At 48.8% G+C, this 24852-nt stretch overlaps 1 protein-coding gene across 4 annotated transcripts in view; it reads left to right on the top strand.

The window, feature by feature from the left end:
- Nucleotides 1-24852, top strand: part of PPFIA4 (PTPRF interacting protein alpha 4) — a 69745-nt gene that overhangs the window by 21877 nt on the left and 23016 nt on the right. For all 4 annotated transcript variants that reach the window (XM_036755244.1, XM_036755243.1, XM_036755246.1 and 1 more), the window contains exons 3-20: nt 3217-3318; nt 3476-3640; nt 4003-4077; nt 4297-4386; nt 5086-5277; nt 5602-5748; nt 6896-7030; nt 12833-12916; nt 13682-13813; nt 14046-14108; nt 15533-15624; nt 16933-17053; nt 18025-18233; nt 19185-19425; nt 20206-20241; nt 20611-20744; nt 21178-21344; nt 23134-23227. In XM_036755244.1, the coding sequence (XP_036611139.1) occupies nt 3217-3318; nt 3476-3640; nt 4003-4077; nt 4297-4386; nt 5086-5277; nt 5602-5748; nt 6896-7030; nt 12833-12916; nt 13682-13813; nt 14046-14108; nt 15533-15624; nt 16933-17053; nt 18025-18233; nt 19185-19425; nt 20206-20241; nt 20611-20744; nt 21178-21344; nt 23134-23227 (2279 nt within the window). The remainder of the gene's footprint in view (nt 1-3216; nt 3319-3475; nt 3641-4002; nt 4078-4296; nt 4387-5085; nt 5278-5601; nt 5749-6895; nt 7031-12832; nt 12917-13681; nt 13814-14045; nt 14109-15532; nt 15625-16932; nt 17054-18024; nt 18234-19184; nt 19426-20205; nt 20242-20610; nt 20745-21177; nt 21345-23133; nt 23228-24852) is intronic.

Below are 24852 nucleotides of genomic sequence, written 5' to 3' on the forward strand. Positions count from 1 at the left end.
CCTTGAGGCATTGGTAAGCAGGCTTGACTCCTTCCCCCTCACTCCCCCTCCAGTCCTGGGTTTGGAGTTCTAAGGCCTGGGTTCAAATGCTGGGTGTGGCACTTAGCACCTGTGTGACTTTGAACAAAATGCTTCCTCTCTGGGGCTCACTTTTCTCGTCTGTAAAATGAAGCTGTTGGACCAGGTGGCTTCTGAGGTCCCTTCCAGCTCTAAGTTAGTGATCCTCTCATTCCCTCCACCCCAGTCAACTAGTTTGGATTAATTTGTATACCATATACACATGCCTTGAAAATCTAATTAACTTTTGCCCTCCTTTAGTCTCTTCACCTGATCTTTTCCAAGCCTTGTGAGTCAGTCTGGTCTGAAATGAAAGATTGGGGGCTTCCTTAGCTGTGGGTTAGTTTTGATCTAGGGGAGGGAACCCTTGGAGACCCTAGCCACAGCTGTGACTGCAGTGAGCAAAGCCTGCCAGCAGGTGGCACCCTAGGCTGGGAATAAATTTGCCAATTAGATCCAATGGCTCTTGACTCACCCAACCTGGAATGGGGGTGGATGATTTTCTGAACAAGGGGGTAGGTGCAGGAATCCTTGGTCATCAGGCATCTGGGCTTCTTGCCTGTGGATTGTCAGGGGAGTGAGATGGGGAGCATCAAACCCTGGGTGAAGGGGATGGTTACTCTGTGCCCTGAACTACCATATCCTATATGCGCTCATCTGGTTCCCTGTGGTTCCCTCTCCTCCCCTCCCCCATCATCCCCCTCCCCATTCTAGGAATGGAATTAGCTTTCAAAACTAGTTGCTAGACACCAGACACCAGTTTACCAGTGATCACTGAGCCAACAAAGGGACCCCATGGTTGGGAGGAGAACTGATGAATCTGGGGAGGGGGTACATGTATAATCTGAGAGCCTGGGGCAAGAGCCTCCTATGTTGGCTCCCTTGGGGTGGGTCACAGCTTGCTCAGTCTCTTGGCCAGGGTTTATTTAGTGTGGAGGCCGCTAAGGCGCCCCACATGGGCTGTAGCTTCTCAGAAGACCCCAGCCCTGCCTGGCTGGGGTTAAGGGAGTCAGATGTGGGAACTCTTGCTTTGGGCGGGCATTCCTTTGCGCTAGGCTAATGCTGCTGCCTCTCCTTGGGTGACAGAGGTGAGAGGACCCTGGTGTCCAGAGAGCCTTTTTATATTCCACTCTGAGAGCAGTGGCCTGGCTAGTGGTCATTGCAGGGCCTGACTGCTAACACTTCTTGAGGACCTAGTGTGAGCAGAGCACAAAGCAAGGTACCTGGATCTAGGGGGCTCAGAGATGACACAAACCGTGGTCCTTGTGGAGCTAATGGTCTAGTGAGTGGATAAGATACACACAAAGGTGACCATAGCAATCATGGCATTAGCAGTCATGATCACAGCCGGCGTTCATATATAGCACATTAGGGTTTGCAGAGTGCTTCACAAATATCTCATTTTCTCTTTGCAACAGCCCTGGGAGATAGGTGCTATTATTATCCCCATTTCACAGATAAGGAAATTGAGGCACAGAGAGGTTAAACGATTTGCCCAGGGTCACACAGCTAAAATAAGTATTTAATGCAGGATTTGAACCTGGGTCTTCATGACTCCAAGTCCAGGACTGGTCCACAGTACCACCCACTTTGCCTCTAATACAGAACAATACATGATAAATGTATCTGAGAGGTACAAAATAGTGGTTTGCGAGGTCTGAGGAAGAAAAGGTCACCCCTGACAGGAGGAGAAGCTGTTATAGAAGAGGTGACATTTGAGCTGGCCTTTAAAGGTGGTAGAGGAATTCAACAGAATAATACCAACAACTTGAATTTATATAGATAGTTAAGGCTTTCAGAATGCATCCTCTACAACGAACCAGCAAGGTAGATTGGAGAGAGGAAAGAGATAGTATTCAAGGCACAGAGAATAACATGAAGTGAGACTCTTGGTCGGGCAGAGTCTCCTTTGGCTAGAGTGCTCCTCTCATCAGCTCTGTGACCAGGCTCATCCTTGTTGGCCTACAAGAGCATTTTATTTTTTTTCTTTTTTAAATAAAATGTTATTACTGTCTTTTTATATCACCTGCATTTCCCAATGCTCCCAGAGATCAATTCTTTATAACAAAGAACAAAAAAGGGGGGAAAAGCCCTGTTAAACAAAATCTAATCAACAGATAGAAAAAGACTGATGATAAATGTAGTGTTCTGTACCTATAGTCCCTTCCTGCAAAGAGGTGAGGGAGATACAGAAGGGCCCTGTTTTCTTGGTTAGGGAACTAAGTTCTCGTGGAGGCCCAAATGGAGGCCTCAGCAGAGTCAGAGGACCTGGGTTCAAATCCCATCTCAGTGGTGACTACTTGGGAATCTTTGGGCAGGTCATTTACATTCTTTGGGTCTGAGTGTGCTTATCAGTTAAGTGAGGGGGTTGGATTAGATGTCCTCTGAGGTTTTCAGATCTAAGTCTGATCTGATCTGATGATCTCCAGGCAGGGTTTGGGGGTGGGGGGAGGCTTGGCACTAAGATGCTGGAATGGTGGGCTGGGACATTCTCTAATGTCAAGGTCTGAATGATCATTGCCCTGGGTCATGAAGCCAGAGAAGTTTAGGTTGTGGAGGGGTCCACAAGGTGCCTAGACCTCATGTCTAACTTAGTAGGAAGCGAATAGCTTCTTATAGAGATGCCTTCAGGGCATGTGCCAGTAAGTTCGATGCTCTTATAGCTTCTTCCTCTTCTTCTTGGCCCCTGCTGCTTAGAACTGGAACAAGTGTCTCCATTGTATAGTTCCGAGGAGGGAGAAGGCTCCCTTTTGGCCACACAGTGTGTTGAGGGAGAGTACCTGATAGCTTTTATCCATGTGACCCGTCCCCCCAGTATCAGACCCTCATGATGAGGTGGAGCTCAGTCGCCTCTGTCTCCTGGCTTTGTGACTTAGGGCGAGTCAGTTAAGCTCCCTGTGCCTCAGTTTCCTCATCTGTGACATGAGGGAGTTTGGATCTCTTCCAGCCCTACCTCCAGAGCTGCATCATCTCTGATTGCAGCTTCCTCCCTGGGGAGGCCACCCAAAAGCTGAAGATGGAGAATGGATGCTTGGGTATGGGGGTGGGTGGTGGAAGGCATCAGGAAGGGTGAGACATTGCTTCCACTGCCTTGAGGAGTGTAAGCCCCTCCATTGGGGTAGGATCCCTGGGCTCATGGGTGTCTTGGGGGGTTTTCAGGAGTTTGCCACATTAACCCGGGAGCTGAGTGTGTGTCGGGAGCAGCTTCTAGAACGGGAGGAGGAGATCTCTGAGCTGAAAGCTGAACGGAATAACACAAGGGTAAGTGGGAAGGGCTGGGTGTGTGTAGAAGAACCAAGGCAGGCAGATGCTGTCGGGACAAGGGCTGGGCCCCATGCCAGTGACACTCTTGTCCTGGACAGCGTCTAACAGCAGACTAATGACCCCTTCCTTATCCTCCCCCCTCTCTCCTCTTCAGCTGCTGCTAGAACATCTGGAGTGCCTTGTGTCCCGTCATGAACGATCCCTTCGGATGACAGTAGTGAAGCGTCAGGCTCAGTCTCCCTCTGGTGTCTCCAGTGAGGTGGAAGTGCTCAAGGCCCTAAAGTCTCTGTTTGAGCATCACAAGGCACTGGACGAGAAGGTGAATGGGGGCCCCTTGCCCAGTCCAGCTCCAGGTCCCTCACCAGATAGGTCACCATGACGCAGCGCAGTGGCCAGCAGCCTTGTCTTCCCCCTTTGCCCCTGTCTCTGGGGCTCTTATCACCCTTTACCTAGGGAACCTTGCCAAAGGAACTTTCATGCTGCTTTCTGGTTCAGAGCTGAAACCTGCCTATCATTCTCCTTGTCCCAGGACCTTCCTGTGCCAACTCTTCCAGATGTCTCACCCATTGGCATAGCCTCCTCCTCTCCCCCCATTGCCTGGCCTCAGATTAGTAGACCCATTCCTTCAGTCTGAGGAAGGCATCAAGATGACTTTTTCCTCCTGCCATCTGGCCTGGCTAGGTTCGGGAGAGGCTACGGGCAGCGCTGGAACGTGTCAGCACCTTGGAGGAGCAGCTGGCAGGTGCTCACCAGCAGGTAAGCCACCCACCTATCTTTTTCCCTCTTTGACTGGCAGGGTCCTCCCATAAGACTGGATGGCAGGGGCTGCCTTGTACTTTTAATCCCTCTTTGTTCCTCTGATGTCCTCGTATCCTTAATGAGGCACCTGTGGCCTTTGGGTGGGATATTTCCTCTTTGAGAAGATGGGGGTTCTCATCTCCAAAGCAGCACTTATTATGTTCTGTTCCCCTGTAGGTATCTGCTCTACAGCAGGGAGCAGGGCCCCGGGATGGAGCTTCAGGAGAAGATGGGGCTCTGGAGTTGGGACCAAGACTCTTATGGAAGGTGGGTCTTTGTGAGACTGGCGGGGAGAGGGGTTCCCTCTTTCCTCTCCCTTGTAGGGGCCATATGCGCCTTTATCTTAGCAACCAATCCATCCCTAATTCCCATGATGGAAGGTGGGGCCCAGCCCTACTTTAGAGAGGTCGACACTGGGACCAGCTTGATTGGCATTTGAGTCTCTCACCTTCACTGCAGATACCTCTCCGTACCCTTTCTCCCTTTGCATTTCCTTTGACCTGATTACATTGCCTACCACAATGCTGGGCACAGAATATTTACTTAACAAAGACCTGTTGAGTTGACTTTAGTTACAGTGTATTGGGTTGTCACTGCCCTCTGATCCTCTTGCTCTACCAGGTCAAGAGGGCCCCTTCCTTTGCTCTTCCCTTTCCGGGTCTTAGTTCCCACTTCCATAAGCCTGCTTCTCCCCAAGACTGGCATATTCATGAGAAAGTAGGCACTGATTTAGAAGAAGCTGCCTTCTGTGAGGCTGGCTAACTGAGTACCAGAGTGGGCTCCAGAGGTCTAGAGGGAGGAAGGGGCTTAGCTGGAAGTGTACAGGGATGTTGGAGGCAGAGCTCTGCATAGAGGCCCATTGCTGGCTTCTCAGGGGGAAGGGAAGGGGTGGAGGGCACCCCGAAGGAGGGTGCTTGCTGTGCTCAGGACACACAGAGACTGACCCGTGACTTGGTGCCCCTGGAGGATGAAGCAGGCCGGGCGGGAGAGCTGCAGGAGCGCCTGGAGAAGCAGACCTTTGAGCTAAATCAGGCCCGAGAGCGCCTGGTTGCCCTGGCTGGCACGGTGGCTGAACTAGAGGAGGATCTGAGCACTGCCCGCCGGGACCTCATCAAGTCAGAGGAGCTGAGCAACAGACACCAGCGGGACCTCCGAGAGGTTAGAGGCTCTCACTCATCCCAGATGTGCCCTGGACTGGGTTTAGGGAGAGCAGTACGCTAAAATTGAGAGAAGGTGGTGGATCCTGGGGATGGCTAGTCAGGGTGGGAAAAGGGGCAAATATACCTGGGCAGGGAGGGAGCATGGTGGGGCATGACCAGATGCCAGAGGGGCAGTGCAGGCAGGCACTGTCATGGAGGATCAGAGGCCAGTGTTGGAAAGAGTCAGGAAGGGAAAACTCCAGTGTTGCCCAGTGTCAGAGGGAGGGCTCAGCCTTCGGTCGGGTCCAATGGGCTCAGCACTGGTGACTCTCTCTGTGGTCAGGCTTTGGCGCAGAAGGATGACATGGAAGAGAGAATCACCACACTGGAGAAGCGCTACTTGGCAGCCCAGCGTGAAGCTACATCCATCCATGACCTCAACGACAAGCTGGAGAATGAACTGGCCAACAAGGAATCCTTGCATCGCCAGGTGTGTGGTCTGGGTGGGCTGTGGAGTGGGACCTCACGGCCTCTTGTGGCTGTTTTAACAGAGACTCAGCTTCTCAGGTCACCTGGGTCTGGGTCAGCCTGTGTCAATAGGACTCTGCCAAATTCCCCTGGCTCCCAGGGGCCTCAGGTTATTTCACTTGGTCTCTCCTGGGGTATCTGCTCATTCCACCTTGCTTCTGCCTATTGTAACAATCCTAACGACTCGATGTTCCGCCATGCTTTCTACCTTACGCTGCTCAGAGATATCCTCTATAGCCACCTAGGCTGTACATTCACTTTTCTTTCCCATCCTAAGCCCAAACTACAGTTGTGTTTCATAAGGAGATTTATTTGTCCGGAAGAGACAAAATGACCAATATAGACAAAGGTTATGAGAAATCAGACCCTTCTAGTCACTGGGCCAGTAAGAAACCTTCTCATCTAAACCAGTCTCATCCCAACTCTGCTAGAAAATTTAGTTTCCTTTGCTGAGAGGAATGCCAAGGCTTTCTGTGTCTCCCAGGCCTCTTAAAGATCTCCCCTCTTTCCAGAATGAATCCAGGGGAATGGCTAATGACAGTCACCACACTCCATCGGGGGCAAGTTGTCGCCTTAGTGGACAGAGTACTGAGCTTGGAGTCCGGAAGACTCCTCTTCCTGAGTTCAAATCCAGCCTCACACACTTAATAGCTGTGTGACCCTGGGCAGATCACTTAACCGTGTTTGCCTCAGTTTGCTCAACTATAAAATGAGCTGGAAAAGGAAATGGCAAAGCATTCCAGTGTCTCAGCCAAGAAAATCCCAAATGGGGTCACGAAGTGCCAGGCACGACTGAAAAGTGACTAACAACAACACCCCCTCAGCATGCGCTGCCCCCTTTGTGAATTAGAGAGAGACCACTGGGCAGAGGATAAAAGTGACACCCAGCTATCATCATACTTATACAATTCCTGCAGCCAGACTTCACAAGAAATAGACTATTTTATCCCAAAAGGTTGAGATGCTAGTTGCTAGTGCTGAGTGGAAAACTTGAGGCTGCTGTGGTCTGTGACATGGCCCCTCTGCCCCTAACCCACAGCTCCCAGGAGCCAAGGGAGAGAGCCCGGTCTAGCTTTCACATCCTTTTCTTGCGTCCAATCTCTCCGCAGTGTGAGGAGAAGGCCCGGCACCTACAGGAGCTTTTGGAGCTGGCTGAGCAGAAGCTGCAACAGACAATGCGCAAGGCTGAGACCCTGCCTGAGGTCGAGGCTGAGCTGGCTCAGAGGATCGCTGCCCTCACCAAGGCAAGTGCCCAGATAGCAGCCCTAGGCCTTCTCCCCTTCCCCCCCTCCCCTCTGCCACCTCTCACTCTCCCATGGAGCAAGGCAGATGGCAGAAAGTGTGGTGGGGTGGACCAGGAGGTGGGAGCCCTGGCAAGCTGCTGTGCCTCTGGGCCTGTTAGCCAGTCTGCCAGGTGGGGAGGGTTATTCCTGTACTACGTACTTCATAGAGTTATTGGGAGAACAATGTGAATATGTGAATATGGTTTGAAATGGCAAAGTGCTATACAGCTACAAGGTGCTATGGTTATTCAGTAGCTATGCCTTCTCTATGAGGTCAGACCAAAAAGAACAGGACTTTTCCATCTAGTCTGGGGGTTCTTAACATTTTTTGTGTGTCTTGGATGCTTTTGGCAGTGCAGTGAAGCCTGTGGACCCCTTCTCAGAATAATATACTTCAATGCTTAAAATAAAATACATCATAAAGGAAAACAATTACATTGAAATACAGTTAGCAAAATAGTTCTCACATTCCCTGAAATCTCTCCATAGGTCTCAGGTTAAGACCTGTGATCTAGGAAGATTCAGACAGAGAGGGGATGGGGAGGAGGGAAGATGTGATCAATTGATTCATTTTTATTTCCACTAATATTTGTTGAGCATCTGCCATATTGCAAGACAAAGATAGGGTGAAAAGGGATAGAGTGAACAGATTGTTCCCCAGTTCCAGGATAAGGAGTCCTGGCTTGGGAGGCACTCCTGGAATCTTGAAGGAGGGAGTTTTAGGGCAAATAAAATGACAAGTTTGGAGAAGCTTGTCAACAGGTTAGCCATTAGGTGATGGTAGGTTTTTTTTTGGTCTGTCGAGATCAATGAAACTGGCAAAACCAGAGACCCCTTGGTCTTGTGCGGCTGACACCTGTTTCTGAGGTGACTATATTGGAATGGCAAAAGAGTAGAGGATGCTAAAAAGTATCCAGTCCTTAGGCCATCGATAAGCATTAGTTTGCCTGGTGATGCTCATAGGGTGTGATTTTTTGTCCAAACCAACATGGTAACTCATTACTGCCCTAAATGCTGAAACACACCTACACTGACATTCATACTCAACAGTCCTGTGGTTCTCAAACTTGTGTGGTTTCAGGACCCCTTTATGCTCCTAATAATTGTAAAGGACCCCAAAGAGCTTTTGTTTATGAGGGCTTTACACGTTGATACATACTGTGTTAGAAATTAAAACAACTTAGCATCATTATGAAAGCAGTTTTGGCCTCACAGATCCCCTGAAAGGGTTTCAGTTACCTTCAGAGGCTCAGCACCACACTCGGAGAACCACTGATCTGCATGAAACTGGAGAAGCCACAAGCTACGTAGAAGGTCAGCTCAGTGATTCTCCCTTGAGAGACTAAAAAAGGACTTGGCAAAGTTGGATTCGTAATGTACTCAAAGGTAACAAGGAGAATCATTTCATAAGCTGCTTGATCATCTGGCTCCTCATTGGGCATGGTGAGTGCCAGCACACAAGATGCTACAAAGATAATTGTGGCTTATGCGCCAACATCTGTTGCAAAAGATGAAGGAATGGAGAAATTCTGTAAAGAACCTTACAACATTCATTGATGTACACCTCGATAGTCAGTGATCTCCATGCAAAGGTGGCCATAGGGGAGGATAACAAAAAGTGGCAAGAAATGGAAGAGACCGCAGTCTTCCACAGTCTTGTGCAGCTTCATGCTAAGGATATCATTCATGCTTTAGGTAATCGGTGAATTGAAAGAGGTGAGTGTTGAATGACATCATACAAATGATAGGAAACAGCTGAGTGATGACAGCAGTGATCATTTCAGATTCAGATGTTGGTGCACTCAGATGGTTAGAGCAAAGACCGAAGTTAATATCACATTAGAGCAAAGGACACAGCTTCAGAAGGGACAGCATTTCCAGTCTTACCTGTTTAGACTCCGTCAATGCAAAAAAGAGTAAATGGAAAGAAATCAATTCTCTCAGTAATTTTAGAGGAGTGAAATTGTTTCAGAACAGTTGCTGCCACGAGAATGCTAGGAAATTACAGAAACCGCTCCAGCCATCGAACACACCTTCACCCAACTGTAACACTAGGGAAGCACTGGTTTAGCATACAAACAACAACTAAAATCCTGGAGGAAGATCCCAAGCTGCACTGCCTCATCAAAGAGTAAAAAGACAAAACACCCTGGAAGAGAGCTTGGGGTGAGATCCCCTATGCCAAGTCATCCCAAGAGCCTAATTCATAGCTTCTCAGAAGGAAGACAACAAAGAGATTTGAAATGGAATGTCTCTACTGGCATTTGTTTGGTGATGTTTGCTCATCAGCGCTGGCTGCGGAACGAGCCACAGCATTGAACTCTATCGCCTCAAGATCCTGTATATCATAAGAGGGAGAAGCAATGGCCCTTTGCAAGTTTGGAGTAATTGCATCTGCCCCTCTATAGGGAGGGTGTTGGGACCGGTAATTCCGTTGGTCTAGTGAACTTCCAGGTGAGGAAATGCCTTCTTCCAGCGTAGGTCAGCACCTTCCCTGCAATGTATCAATCAATCGACAAGTATTGATTAAATTCCTACTCTGTGTTGTGTGCTGGGGATGCAAGTACGAAGAATGAAACAATCCCTTTCCCTTCTAGTTTTAGGGCACCGAAAAGTCTGATAACTTGTCGAAGGTCACACAGGCAGAATGAGTCATAGGCAGTTCTTGGCTCTCTGTCCACTTACCATGCTGACTTTTGGACCAATATGGAAGAAATCTGTTTTGGAAACAAAATTTTAATGAGGCTCAGGGGTCAGTTGTCAAGATATTCATAGGTAGAATGCTAGTCTTAGAATCAGTAAGATCTGAGTTTAAAACCTGCCTCAGACACTAAGTGGTTGTGTGACCCTCAAATCACAACTTCTCTCAGTCTCAGTTTTCTCATCTGTAAGATGGGGATGATAAAAATAGCACCCACTGCACAATGTTTTGAAAATCAAATGAGATAATGTGTGTAAAGTAAACCCTAAAGCACTTTATGAATGTTAGCTATCATTATCACAAAAGAATGGAAAAGATCATTGAATGGTACTTTTAAAAAGGGCAGCTGAGAAGAAATCAGCAGCTGCTAGCCTTACATGCCTCCTTGCTCATTTCTATAAAATCTTTATGGGTATGGTCTATGCATGTCTCAAGAGTGTCCTTGATGGAAAGACGTGAAGGGGATAGTCAGGCTTCTGTCCACAATATTTACAGTCATACAGTGATCTCATTGATATAGAGAATCCAACATCCCATTTGCCTGTTATCTGATTATTAAAAAGCATTTGATTCAGCAGAACAAAATTTGTCCTTTAAAGCTCTCATCAAACAGTGCCTTCCATACGTATATTAAAATAGCATCCTATGATAGAAGCAGTTAAGGAGAAAATTTGGTTCAATGAATTGTTGAATTAATGACATCAAATAGGACATAACATTTGGAGACATATGCTCACCTAAATCATTTGCCAGGATCACACGATGTACTAGAGAGTCCAAAAAAGAAGGACATTCTCTATGGGCTGAAGTCCTCTGAATGCTCCTTGTGCACACATGGTATGACATTGAGTTCCAGAGCATTACAAAGCCTCCTCAGTTAAATCCAAAGTTATGGAGAAGAACTTAGTCTAACTGTCTGTACCAAACAAAACAAAACAAAACCCACAAAACCAATTTCATTGTGAGTGAAAATTGCAGCTAGGAAGCACAACTCGTTGAGTTAGTACATTTATCTTTCTGTCTGTCTATGTAAATATGGGATATCCTGAAAGTCTTGGTGAAGTTTTAAGCTACTGAAATTTACAATGGTTTATGATTATTAGAGTTTGAAATCGCACCAAGACTTTTGGGATGCCATGCACGTATTTTGAATAGACAATGCAGAGCTGGGACCAGAATCATGTAGGAGGGGAAGATAGGGGTATATTTGGGAAATTATGTGAAACTTTGAATGATCCCAAGCTGCTTGTTGACACAAAAACCCATCTCTTATGCCATGTGACTCTAACTTATGGAACACCACAATTTTGGAAAAATAGAAATAATGATTAACCCGAAGGGCAGCACCAAGATGCAGGGTAGGCATTGATAGACTCCATCCCATTACCAACGGCGACTCCTGCACAAGAAGACACAAAATAAATTGTTCAGGGCACATTTGACCAGAAAATGAGGTGGACTGGTCATGTAGTGAGAACATGAAACAACACGTGGATTGTCCAGGTGCTGCACTGACACCCCCTTCTCCCCCATACCCAAATATTAATGAACCTCTGCACTGGATGAACCATTCATGGGAAGGTATGAGTGAGAATAGCACAGGATGGTTAAGTGTGAAAGGGCTGTGATCTGCCCTGGCGGTAGGAACACACACCAGTAAGATCCTTGATCCCTTTAAATACCTATATAGACAATTAACTTCATGGAGCTTATTCCCCACCCCTCCCCCAAAAGTTGGTGCTATAAGATGGAGATAATGTCACAGAGCTCTGACTATGAATTACAACTCTAAAATCAAATTACTTTGAAAGGAAGAAAAATGGTACTTACGTGTGGCAGAAATGACAATGACTATTCTGCGTGCAAGTTTTATACAAGTCAGATGTAGGAGGAAAAAGAACAGTTTATTTTCTGACCAACATGGCAAATAGTTTCAAGTAAGATTTACGTAAATTCATGGATGACAAATACATGAATTAAAGGAAGTGTAGGAATATCTATCTTATCCTTAAGGGAATCTGCTGTACCTTCCTTCCTCTACCATTTCTGAGTGCCTCTCAAAATGGAAGCTTGGTTCATTCTACTATTTTTGGATTAGAACCGGGAGGTATTGACCCTTGGGTTCAATGTCTTCTTCTCCTTGGTAATCCCCCTGCAGGGGAATTTCCAAAGATGTGTCTGTGTGCATTCTCGGCTTCTTCTGCAGGCCTCTGGTTCTTGTCCAGAGAGCCCAGGGTGGCGTTCGAATATGGTTTTGGAACTGTAAGGGTTTTCTTTGCCCTGGTAAGGCTTTGATTAGGTGCCTAGCCTTGAGTATGGTCCCAGAAACTGGAAGCCTCAGATTTTGAAGGGAACTTAGAAGTCATCTTGTCCACCTCTCATTTTATAGATGATAAAAACGAGGCCTAGAGATGTGAGTGTCTACAAAGGTATTAGTAGTACATCTGGGACCAGAGCCCAGGTCTTCTACCTCTAAGTTTCCTTCCACTCCACATTTCTCCCACAATATGAAGAAATCAAAGAACAACTTACCTGGCAAGAGGTTTGAAAGGTGGGCTTCTGAGGGTGTCTCAGTCTATTTGTCCTGGCAAAGAGAGAGGCTGGCAGCTTGGGAGCTTCTTAGGTCCTGTTAGAGTCTTTAGGGTATTTTGTGTAGGCTGGGGCAGCTGACCACAGGCCAAGTTGATGGTGGGAGGGGTTTAGGTCAGCTTGAGAAGAGCTGCTTGATGGTGAGAATTGTGAACCACAATATTGGGCCAAAGGGCTACAGAGCTTCCTCTAGTGATTTTCCTTTTTTAAGAAAAGCAAAGGCAACTCTGTTTCCCTGGGCTGGTGTGAATGAACACAGGGGAATGGCTTTGTAGCTCTTTAAGTCCCAGTTCTAGCAGTGTCAGCTAGGAGAGTGCCAGGTTATAGAAAAACCTGGTCTGTTCCTCACTCTGAGTTCTGGTGCCAGCTCTGCTGGGATGGGCTGTGGAAGGGAGACAGGTGGGGAGGGTAAGGAAGGGAAGGAGAAGCTAGGGAGGGAGTGTGATGGTCAAGTGCAGTATTGGCATCCCCAGGCTGAAGAACGGCATGGCAACATTGAGGAGCACCTTCGGCAACTGGAGGCACAGCTGGAAGAGAAGAACCAGGAGCTGGCTAGGGTGAGGTGACTAAAGACCCATGAGTGGCTCCTGTTATGGTGTACTTGGGCAGGGGTGGCTTCAGGGGGGACAGGAAGAAGGGACTCCAGTGTCAGGTTCTCCAGGTGATTCTCTGGGAGTAGAGGTCCTAGAGAGTGTGGAGGGAGTGCAGTAGAGTGGGAAGTCTGGGTTTGTAGTTATGGGGGGTGATAGGAAGCAGAGAGTATAGCCAGATGCTTGGGTAGGAGTTCAGAGGGCGTGGCCAGATGCCAAAGATTGGTATCTGTGGAGGGAATGCCCAAACACTGGAGCAGGAGGTATGGTTCTTGGAGGGATAAAATAGAGCCCTCATGAAGCACTTGTCATGTGTCAGGCATTGTGCTAAACACTTGGGATATTAATACAGTTCCTTGCCCTTGTGGGGCAAGACAAGCCATAAAAGGGAGCTGGAAAGTGGGGGAGGGAAATTGGGGAAACTGAGGGCAGCTGAACGGAGGCCAGGTCCCTAGGAAGATAAGACAGAAAGGTCACCCATCAAAGCCAGGGAGCAGGAGTGGAATACAATTTTCTGTTGGGTTAGAGACAGAGAGGAGGGGCGTGATGAGGGGACTTCAGGAAGTTGCAGAGAGGCCTGGGCAAGACAAGACCAAAGAGGAGATTCCCAGAAATGATGCCATCGGAAGGAGTGAGGCAGAGAGAAGGAGGATGAAGCTCAGTTATGTCTCTTGAAGGAATTCTCCAAAGTCCCGGGGGTTTCTGGGTGCCACATGGCTTGTTTTATGGCAGGTGCGCCAGCGGGAAAAGATGAATGAGGACCACAATAAGCGTCTCTCAGACACCGTAGATCGGCTACTGAGTGAGTCCAATGAACGGCTGCAGCTGCACCTCAAGGAGCGGATGGCTGCTCTCGAGGAGAAGGTGTGGCTGAGAGCTGGGGCTGCAGCTGGAAGTGGGGGGGTCACCTAGGTGAATGCAGGGAAGGAAGGGAGGATGGGACTCTGAGAACCACACTTCCTTCTCTGGGTCAGGGTGTGTGTGTGTGTGTGTGTGTGTGTGTGTGTGTGTGTGTGTGTGTTTGGGGGAGGGGTGTGTGGTATCCAAGTTTCCTGAGTCTGATCTTTGGCACCCTGGGGCTCTCATTCTTCCTTAGAACACACTCATCCAGGAGCTGGAAAGCTCTCAGAGGCAGATTGAGGAGCAGCACCATCACAAGGTATCTCCTAGCCGTCACCACCTTCTAAAATGGCCTGCCCAAGCCACTGGACATGGCCCAGGGCTCGGGGAGCTGGCAAGTCTTTTTGGGGGAGACACTAGTTTGGTGCTAGTGGACAATGGAGAGACAGAGACTCCTCAGGAGGGCCGGGCAGGCGGCATTTCACTGATGTGGCCTCCTTCCCCAAATTCCGGTGAGAGATGTTCTCTGGGGTTCTTATTTAGGGTTACAGCGTCCTAGCATTTAAATCAGCTCACTCTGCCCCCTCATTTTACGGATGAGGAGGGTGAAGCCCAAAGAGGAAAGAAAGGGCTGCTCGAGGTCACACAAATATCTCCCCGGGCTGGCGCTTGACCCCAGGTCTTTTGAGGCCAAATCCAGCATTCTTTCTACTCAAGAAGTTCTTCTGGGCTTCGACCGCAGCAGGTATTACCGGCATGGCAGGGATTATTTGATCTCATCATATTCACATCAGTGAGTTCCAGGTAGGCCTACAGGGCAAAGGGACCTGTGCCAGACTCTGTCCATTGGAGGCTCTGCAGAGGGAGATTTTGGAGCTGAGTGTCTGCTGTTCCCATCCCATGAGCCAGCCCTCCTTCCTGTGTTCGTGAATGACAACAGTGTTTGGCAGTAGAGATTCAGGAGGAGGGGTGGGTGGATGGGACTGGGTCGCTGCAATCCGCTACTCTGCTTCTCCCCTGAAAGGTGTTCTCAGGGATTCTTTTGGAGATCTGCCTCCAGTCCCTAGCAGATCCCACTGTGAAACATGCTGCTTTCAGCAATAACCTCCCCTTCAGATCTCATATGGGACTTGGTTTTGTCTCTCTCTAAGTACTTATGTAATATTGTGTGTGCTAGTGATCTGTAAAGTCTATCACCTCTCTACTAGACTGTAAGCTCCCCGAGGGCAGAGACTTCCTTATCGAAACTTTATCTCCCCCAGCTCCTAGACAGTGCTTTGCGCCTGTTGTGGAGGGCACATTGAATCAACGTTAGCAGGGCCATGGGACTCATGCCCTCCCTGGAGGGATAGTCTCTCAGGCTGAATTCCTATCAGATCTGAGTTCATTCCCCAACCCCTTGGGCCAGCCCTGTTTCCTCTTCTATGTGTGACAGACAGCAAGTGTGTTGGGCAGTTCTCTGTTAGCTATTAGCCTCCCTCCTTAACCAGATCCCTCTCTTAGCTTTAATACTCTTGGATCAGCCCTTTGCCAGGACCCTCCGCTGATGCTCTCGTTGATCCTTTAATCATGTGGTGTCAGGAGTGGGCCTAGATTGGGGCTTCTGGGGTGTGGCCTGTGCTGAGTTCTTCTTTACCCTTCCCTGACCTCCACTTTCCCCTCTCTGCTGTCCTCTCTTTGCCCCAACCCAACCCCCACCATTCCTTCTGTGACCCCCACCCTCCCTGGGTTGGCCTGGCACAGGGCCGCCTTTCAGAAGAGATTGAGAAGCTACGCCTGGAGGTGGACCAGCTGAAGGGTCGAGGGGGGCCATTTGCAGATGGCGTCCATTCCAGGTACTAGAGTTGAGGAGTCTGGGTGCACTCGGAGGGGTCCCTGGAGCATCCTGAGAGAAGGAAACACTTTTTCGGATGCTGACCGTCTTATGGTTCCTGGGATAATCCCCCTTCAATAACCTCTGTCCTGTGAAAAGAACAAGAGCCTCATCTTACCCAAGGCTCCCAGAGGTTGAGAGAGAGAAAAGGTGGCATTTAAATGGCCCTTGATGGCCCAGAGAATACTGTCTCCTCCCTCCAGCTCTGTGAGACAGGCCCCAAAGTGGGACTATCCCTTTGTCACAGCTGAGGAAATTGAAGCCTAGGCAAATTGACTCACCCAGGGTCACTCAGCTAGAAATGTGTCTGGATTGGGGCTTGAACCCCAGGCCTTCTGACTCCTGTGTTCTTTTCATTGCTCGCCTACAGCACATCAGGGCAGAGGCGGGACCAGGGCCTGGCTCTTCTGCCTGGTCGGTCAGTTCATTCTGTCTTCCAAGGGAACTACATCCATGTTCTGCTTTGAAAACTCTAGATGGTCAGGGTTAGAGAGAGCAGCATCCGTCCTATAGACCTAGAATGGAGGAGGGGCCTGAGTCAGACCCTCTCATTTTACAGCTGAGGAAAGTGACTTTTGCCCCAAGATCCTCTTGAGGGAGGTTGAGAAGTAGATGATACAAAGAAGGGGACGGCTGGTCAGTCTCTTTCCGCCAGGCTCTCCAGAGCTTTTGCCATGCTTCCTCTGCCCCGCCCCCCAAAGCCCCATTATCCAAAACACTATTTCCTAGGGTCTTATTTTCCTTTGATGGAAATATGATATGACCCAGGATGTAATTAGCTCTTTGCCACTTTTTTCTTTCTGTTCTGTCTTTGGTGTCCTCTGGTCTATACCCCCAAATTTCTGGGCCTGGGGTGGAGGGCTTAATGTGATGGGGAAAGATAAGCTGGAATCTCTACTCTCCCATTCCCCATAATCACTCTGAGTAGTTTAATACAGACTCCTGCGACCTTCTGGTCTGCATCCCCCTTGGGGTCCTAAGTGGCTTGAGAGTAGTGAGGGGCAGTGGGGAGCTAAGGACTTAGCAGGGACATTGGAGGATGGTTCCAGGCCAAAGAAGTTTCTTTAGGCCTCCCTTCTGTTGTGGTCTCTAGGCTTGAAGCCTCCCCAGGGTTTGCCATAGGCCCAGGGCTGATCCAGCTCTGGGTAGACTGCCCAGGATGGGGAGGTTCAAGTGGATCCTTCCCTGACAATTCTGTATGGTCCAGAAGGCATGACATTGGTGGGGAGAGTTTCCTGTGCTTAAGGGATGTTTTGCCCTTTTCCCTCAGGTCCCACATGGGCAGTGCTGCGGACCTTCGGTTCTCTATGAGTGCCGGAGCCCACGCTCCCCCTGGTCCTACCCCCAGCCTTCACCGCAGGTTTTCTGCCCTTCGAGAGGAGCCCACCAAGGTAAGGAGCCGGGGAGTGAGGCAGGAGGAAGCTCCCTCGGGGCCTGTGGGGTCCAGCCTGCCGCGTGCCTGGCTCCAGTTACGCTGGTGGCTGGCGTGTGGTGCAAATCCTCACCCTTCAGCCCTCCCCTCAACCACTGACAGCTGCAGCAGCGGGGGCTCAAGGCCGTCTGTCAGTGGTAACAGCTGTGGGGTCCCCCTGGACCGCCTGAGCCTCCCTCCTCCCTGAGGTGGGGAAGAAGGGGGTAGGACTGGCAGGTGGCCAGCCAGAGGGTGTGTGCGTGTGCGTGTGCATGTACGTGTGTGTGTGTGTATGTAATGGGCAGGGATATCAGGAAAGAGGCTGCCATTTATATGGGGAAAGAGAAAAGCTGAGGAGCTAACTTGGCCCTGGAAATGGCCTCTGGACTTTTCTGGGAAGTAACTATGAGCCGATGGGCTCCCTCTTTGCCTAGAAGGGTGATTCCCTGCAGTATGCTCCCTTCTATTTTCACAGCATTCCCCTAAGGACTCCTCTTTTTCCTCTCCTCTGCTCCCTCTGCTTTCCACCTCCACAGTGCTCAGACTGAATAAAGGCTGTAAGGGTTGGTCACAGAGAGCTGGGAGTTGAACGGGCGAACAGCCTCTTCCCCGACTCCAGGGTCTTGGGCTCTGACAATAGTTTTTTGCCTCTTGTCTCCTTCCCCTTCCCTTCCCATTCTCTTCCTTTTCTGTATCCACCTCTACTCCAGTTTGGATATCTGGGAAAGAATTAGCAAAGGGAATTGGGGAATCCCAGGCCAAAGTGACTGGTATGGGTGCTGAGAGAACCTAGGTGTCACCCACATCAACAGCACTGCTACACCCTCCTTTATTTTTCCTTTACTTTAATGATCTAAGCACAGTTCTCCTGGAGGCAGGGGGTGAACCCAAACACTAGCGGGGTATCTAATTGCCACTCCTTCCTTCCTCCACTTCCCAAACCACGTTAAGGACTGGGAACCATCGCCACTGTCCGGGGTGCTGGCGTCCACCGCCACCCCCGCCTTTGATAGTGACCCTGAGATCTCAGATGTGGATGAGGATGAGCCCGAGGGGCTTGTGGGCTCTGTGGGCGTCATCTCTCCCAGCGGCCACTCAGATGCTCAGACCTTGGCCATGATGCTTCAGGAACAGCTGGATGCCATCAATGAGGAGATCAGGTTTGAGGCGAGGCTGGCCTGATTAGGGACAAGGGGACACTGATAGGGCTTGGCGGGGGGGGGTGGTTCTTCTGAATTTGAGAACTGGGAATAATGTGAATTATGTGATGCTTGGCAAATACAGTATATGATTGCATAGAAGACCTAGAGTCAGCTGAGGAATTCCATTCTGTAACAAGTTCTGTCTTGGTGCAGGGCTGTTCATCTCAGTTGAGAGCTCCAGACACCTTCATGTGGGTTCTTAGTACCCCACTGGGGCCTGAAGGGGAAAATAATGACCTCTGCGGCTAGCCTGGTTTTCAGAGTGGGAAGAATTGAGGAAGAGGAAAGGGTTCTGGGGCCCTTGGGGGAAGGGGCCCATGCTTGCCTTTCTTGGCTGGCTCCCAGAATCCTCTGATCTCTGTGGGGCACTAAGGAGGCATTGGAGAGAAACCATCAACCAGGAGGTTTGTCATGACCCTGGGGGTTGGCTGCTGGCAGTGTAGAGGAATATAAGATAGTGGATCTAAATCAGGAAGGAACTTCAGAGCCATTTAGTCTAGTCTGGATGAGAAACTGAGGCTGAGAACTGAGAAGCAGCTTGTCCATGGCCATGCAGTGTCAGGGTGAGAGACCTCGGGCCTCTGAGCCCAGTCCACCCTTCACTCCTTCTTGGCGTGTACCTTTCTGTAGGCTACTTTGGTGGTGCTGGGAATGTAGACAGGGGCAGGGTGGGGAGGCTTCTGACTAGCAATCTGGGGAAACTCCTTCCCTTCCAGCAGCGGCTGAGTGTAGCTTGTGAGGGTGGAGAGAGCTTGATGACTTTTTAATGATGTGATTCAGGGGTGAAGGGGTTTGGCATGGCAGCTTTCCTCCAGGCCGCCATGCAAATGTCCAAGGGTCCTTTGTGTAGAACCTCAGCCCTTTTGGCTAGAGATCCTAGTGGCTGAGTCTAGTTTTCTTACCTGCCAGGATGATCCAAGAGGAGAAGGAATCGACCGAGCTACGAGCGGAAGAGATCGAGACACGGGTAACCAGTGGCAGCATGGAAGCGCTGAACCTCACCCAGCTGCGCAAACGCAGCTCAATCCCCACCTCGCTGACCGCCCTGTCTCTGGCCAGTGCTTCTCCACCCCTCAGTGGCCGCTCCACACCCAAACTCACCTCCCGCAGTGCTGCCCAGGACCTGGACCGAATGGGTGTCATGACCTTGGTGAGACCTGCTTCCTGGGTCTCCTTGAAACTTCCTAGGAGCCCAGGATGTCACGAGTCTCTGCTTTGGGAATTGATTGATGGAGTCTAGCGGGTCTTGGGCCGAGGTTGCCTTTGACTGGGAGAGTCTTATTCCTTATATTTCCTGGGGGTAGGATATTTTGTGCCCAGGATGCCAGTCCTCATAGGCCAGGCTACTGACTTGAGTTTCTTGGAGACTGGAGAGGTCCTGTGAGACCTCTTGCTGGGGATAGAGATAATTAGCTGCTCTTCCCTGTTCTCTGCTCTGTAAAAGTACGTTACCCCTGACTGGTTGCTATATCTGGGCCCAGCGCTGTCCTGCCATTCTAGCGAGATTTCTCTTGGCTATGGACACCAGCATCTGATTTCCTCTCCGTCAGTGTTCCCACCTTCAGACCAAGGCTGTGCCTTTTCAGTGCCAGGCTTTTCCTGGGCACCCCGAGATTCTGAGGGAAATTGACCTATGGGGATTATGGGATCGTAGGATTTTAGAGAGTCCCTTGAAGATCATCTAATCCAACCTCTGCTTTATGGAGGGAGCTGTTGAGAGGCTAAAGGACTTGTCCTCTAAGGTCCTGGATGTTGTAAGTGGCAGAGCTAGGCTTCAGGCCCAGCTCTTCTGACACCCACTCTAGTCTCTTCCCACTAGACTGTGCTGCCCTATCCTGTTGTCCTCTCCCACGCATGGGCCTGACTGCCAGCTTTGGGAGCATCTGGAGAGGAATTTGTATGTTCCACTTTTCTTCTCTTTCTCTTGCAGCCAAGTGACTTGAGGAAGCACAGGAGAAAGCTGCTGGTGAGTGCTCATGAGTGCCCCAGGTGCCAAGGGGTACCTCTTAGAAGCCTGGGATGCCCTGTCTCATGTCATTCCCCAGCCCCGGACAGAGGGAACAGTCTGGTAGCCAATGGAGGCTGTGGAAGTCTGCCCCAAGTCTGTGCACTTGTACTCAGGTGGCTATCAAGACGGGTACTCTCCTTTCTTTACCTCCCTCACCTCCTGGATTCATGATGGTCCAGTCCCCTAAGCTCCCAGGGGAGTTCTCCCCTTACCCTCCAGGCTCTGCCTTCTTGGAGGAGCTGCGTGTGTGGGTCAGTGGATGGTTGACTGGTTGGCAGGCACCAACATCTCTACCCTGTTCCCCTCATGGCTTCACTGTCTGTTCAGTCACCAGTGGCTCGGGAAGAGAACCGAGAAGATAAAACCACCATAAAATGTGAGACTTCTCCTCCTTCCTCACCCAGGACTTTGCGGTTAGAGAAGCTTGGCCATCCGGCCCTGAGCCAGGATGAAGGTAAAAGGTAAGTGGGGCGGGACCCACCTCTGTTCTTCACCTTCCCCCTCCCCCCAGTCAGTCTGTCAACAATCTTTATTGAACACCTTCTACATACAGGGCTCTGTGCTAGACTCTATGGGGTATACGAAGAAGATTAAAGCATAGTCCCTGTCCTCATAGAGATTATACTCTAGTAGGGGATCTCACCCAGGCTCCTGCCCGCAGACAGGCTGGCATCTCACCTATCCCAGGTACATGGAACTAACTCTAAGCCTCTGCTTGAAGCATCTCCAAATAAGGAGATGGCCCCCACCCTCCCCTGGTCTCCTGCTCCAGGCCCATGCATTGCTTTCTCCCTAAAAAGGTAGCTCTTTTTGAGGTCTAACTACTTTCATCTCCCTGCTCCAACTTAGCCAGTTTCCTCTGCTCCTCTCACCCTCTTGGCTTCTATCTTTCAGTTCCTTGGATGATCAAAGCAGTAACCCCAGCAGCAGCAACAGCAGCCAGGACTCCCTGCACAAGGGCACCAAGCGCAAGGGCATCAAGTCATCTATCGGTCGACTCTTTGGAAAGAAAGAGAAGGGCAGGCTGATCCAGCTGAGCCGGGAAGGAGCCACAGGCCATGGTCTCTGACCTGCCTTAGGAGAGTTTTGGATGGGTTCTGGGAATGGGATAATGCACGGGAGACGGGGAGCAAGAAGAGTTGACTAAGCCTATTTCTTTGGAAACATTAGAATGCTTGGGACTATTGGAAAGAACTAGAGGAGATAGAGGGAAGGAGAGAAAGAGAAAGAGAGAGGGAGAGGGAGAGAGACATGGAGAGAGAGAGTCAGAGAGAGTGACACAGTAAGAGAGATACAGAGGGAGAGAGAGAGAGAGAGAGAGAGAGAGAGAGAGGGAGGGAGGTGTCAGGATAGTCCTTGATTGTTGCTTATCCTCATTATATATTAGTCTCAAGTTGTTGGTACTATGCACTGTGATGCTTGATGCCTTTTTGACACTCAATTCAGGGAGGATTTATTAAGTGCCTATGGTGTGTCCAGTGATTATTGCCAGTTCTGTTTATTTTTCCTCCTGAGCTCAGCCTACAGCCCTGTGGGAGCTGGGAGGGAAGAACTTTTAAGCCAGAACACCTAATTGCCATCTCCACCTCAGGAAGGTGTGAGGCAGAAAGGAAGCTAGATGACAGAAAGAAAGGGATGGGGGGGCAGGTTGGGCTAGTGCTCGTGCATGGGTCTTGGATGCAAAGTTAGCATCTCCCAGCATGCAAGGAGGAAGCGGAAACTGTGGATCAAAGGGAAGGGTTTCTTGAAGCTGAATAGCTTTTCAGCTTTACCCCAGAGTCATATCTCCTCAGTGGAGCTGCTATTTTATGTTTAATGATAGGAATTTTCACAATGCTTCCCACACTTGTATTTACCTCTGAATATAACACTGTATTCCCAAGGCAAATGGAATATAATATGATTGCATTAGTTACCATTTGGATTCTCCATTTCACTATCCTTCATCCATTGGTGTGGATTATGGAGATCATACTTTATAAGAAGTTGCCTCTTCCAATGGATAGGTCACAGGGTTCTGGGACCAGTTCAGAAATGGAGAAAACATGTTGTTCAGTGAATGAGAAGAGCACAGAAGGATCTTTATTTTATGCAAGTGAGCACTCCTGGAAGGAGGCAAGGAGACCTCCCATCAATAAAGGGACCTGTTTGTAAGCATTCTCAATAGCTTACATCTCTCACTACCAGGACCTGATGTTGGATTTTGTTCACTCACATCTCTCTGTCTTGTGAGAATGGCTGAGTCTTCTTTCCTTCCTTAAATTAAATACTGTCAGGGCTCTGTGTAACAGTAGGCATTTAATAAACGTTGGATTGATTGACTGAAGGACAGCCTCTATCCTGGCAGCCTCTTCTCAATAGGCTCAAAAAGATACTGCAGATTTTAGGATTTCCAGAGATGGCTCTGGGGTACACGCACTGTAGCAACCTAGGGAAAAGGAAATCCCAGGCAAATCTGGGTCTGTGGCCATAGACTCCTTGCCCATGGTCATTCCTTTGCACAGGGCTTCCAGAGGGGGGACTTGTGTGGTGACAGAAGCGCCAGGATATTTCTCTAGCTGTGGGTTGAGGTGGGAAGGGGACAGAAGAGGATTGGGAGGCTGGGCAGAGGTGGAGCCCAGAAGTCCTTGTACTAACCAGTGGTGGGAGAGAATCTTCAAGGCTCTGGAAAGATGGACAGATATCCCCTTGGACGGCCTCTCTCTGGTTTTCACTCACTTCTGCCTTTGAATCTGCCTTTGACACCCTACCCCACCCCTTGAATGTGGTCTGGGCTAAGAGAAGTCAGGGATATGTCTGTGTGAGTTCCAGGGAGTCTGGACACTGACATCCCCATTACTTCTCTTCTAGTCGTACTGTCGGAGTCAGAGCTCAATCTGCAGGAGCCCTTAGTGCCTGCCAAGCTGGGAACCCAGGCTGAGAAGGACCGGCGCTTGAGAAAGAAGTAAGGTTTGAGGGGTGGGTCAGCTCCTCCTCTTCGCCTGCCATCCATTCTCAAGTGCCAACCCCCTGAGGGCTATTGTGGTTGAGTCCAATGATTTGTCTTTCCAGGCCAGCTCCGATTTACACATTAGGGACTGATTGGGGAGAGAGGCAGGGATTTAACATAAAAGGCAAACCTTCTAGAAGGAAGGGTCAGGAGAGCTGTCTTTGTTTTATTATGAAATGGTTAGCATGTCAATTCTAGGACTGATAATATAGAAATTAGTTAAGAGCCCAGGACCTTTTGGAAATAAGGCCCTGTTCTCTGTTTTCCCTAGTTCATTCTGAACAGGGCAGAGTTAGCATTTAGGAGGCTAATGTAGCTGTTTCTAGGCTTGGGCCTGGGGAGAAGTTATGATAGGCATCCTAGTTCCTGTTTCAGGAGCCCCCAAGGTCAGTGGGTGGTGGACACAAAAGAGGGCCAGGCTGGATCCCCTCTGAGTCTGCTTTGCTTTTTTTTTTTGTGTGATCCGAACCAGATTAAAATGTAATTAAGAAATATTTAACAAAAAAATAAAATACAACATAAATAATATTAGTTTTTAGTTTTCTAAGTTAGTATATGGCCTGAAGGAATCTACTTCTATTTGAGCTTAACATCACTGTTGTAGATGACATAAAACTGTAGATAATAAGTAACTTTTTTGTTGTTAGAGACGTGATCCAAAAACTTCTCAGCACGGCAGAATGATAGTCCGAATCTAATAAAATTAAGTTAATAAGATAAGGTCCAACATGAAGTTCCTGTAATTAGAGCTTGCCAAAAGTGAAATGGATTTCTTGGAAGATAGATTTTTTTCATGGGCAGTCTTCAAATGAGATTCTAAAGGTAGAAGGAATTCCTCTCAAGATGCAAATTGGCCTAGATGATTCTCTGAAGTCCCTTCTGAATATCTCTGAATCTTATCAATTGCAGAGAAAGATGTGCCTTTTCATGCTTCTCTTGATTCTTGTGTTTAAAAGTCAAATTTTCTATTCAGCTCTGGTCTTTTCACTGATGAATCTTGAAAGTCCTCCATTTTATTGAAAGTCCTCTATTTTATTGAAAATCCGTATTTTGCCTTGGAGCATTATACTCAGTTTTATTGGGTAGGTGATTCTTGGTTTTAATCCTAGCTCCATTGACCTCTGGAATATCATATTCCAAGCCCTTCAATCCCTTAATGTAGAAGCTGCTAGATCTTGTGTTATTCTGATTGTGTTTCCACAATACTCAAATTGTTTCTTTCTGGCTGCTTGCAGTATTTTCTCCTTGGTCTGGGAGCTCTGGAATTTGGCAACAATATTCCTAGGAGTTTTCTTTTTGGGATCTTTTTTCAGGAGGCAATCAGTGGATTCTTTCAATTTCTATTTTACCCTCTGACTCTAGAATATCATGGCAGTTCTCCTTGATAATTTCTTGAAAGATGATATCTAGGCTCTTTTTTTGATCATGGCTTTCAGGTAGTCCAATAATTTTTAAATTATCTCTCCTGGATCAATTTTCTAGGTCAGTGGTTTTTCCAATGAGATATTTCACATTGTCTTCCACTTTTTCATTCCTTTGGTTCTGTTTTATAATATCTTGATTTCTCATCAAGTCACTAG

This window comes from Trichosurus vulpecula, chromosome 4, assembly GCF_011100635.1.
Source record: "Trichosurus vulpecula isolate mTriVul1 chromosome 4, mTriVul1.pri, whole genome shotgun sequence".
NCBI lineage: Eukaryota > Metazoa > Chordata > Mammalia > Diprotodontia > Phalangeridae > Trichosurus > Trichosurus vulpecula.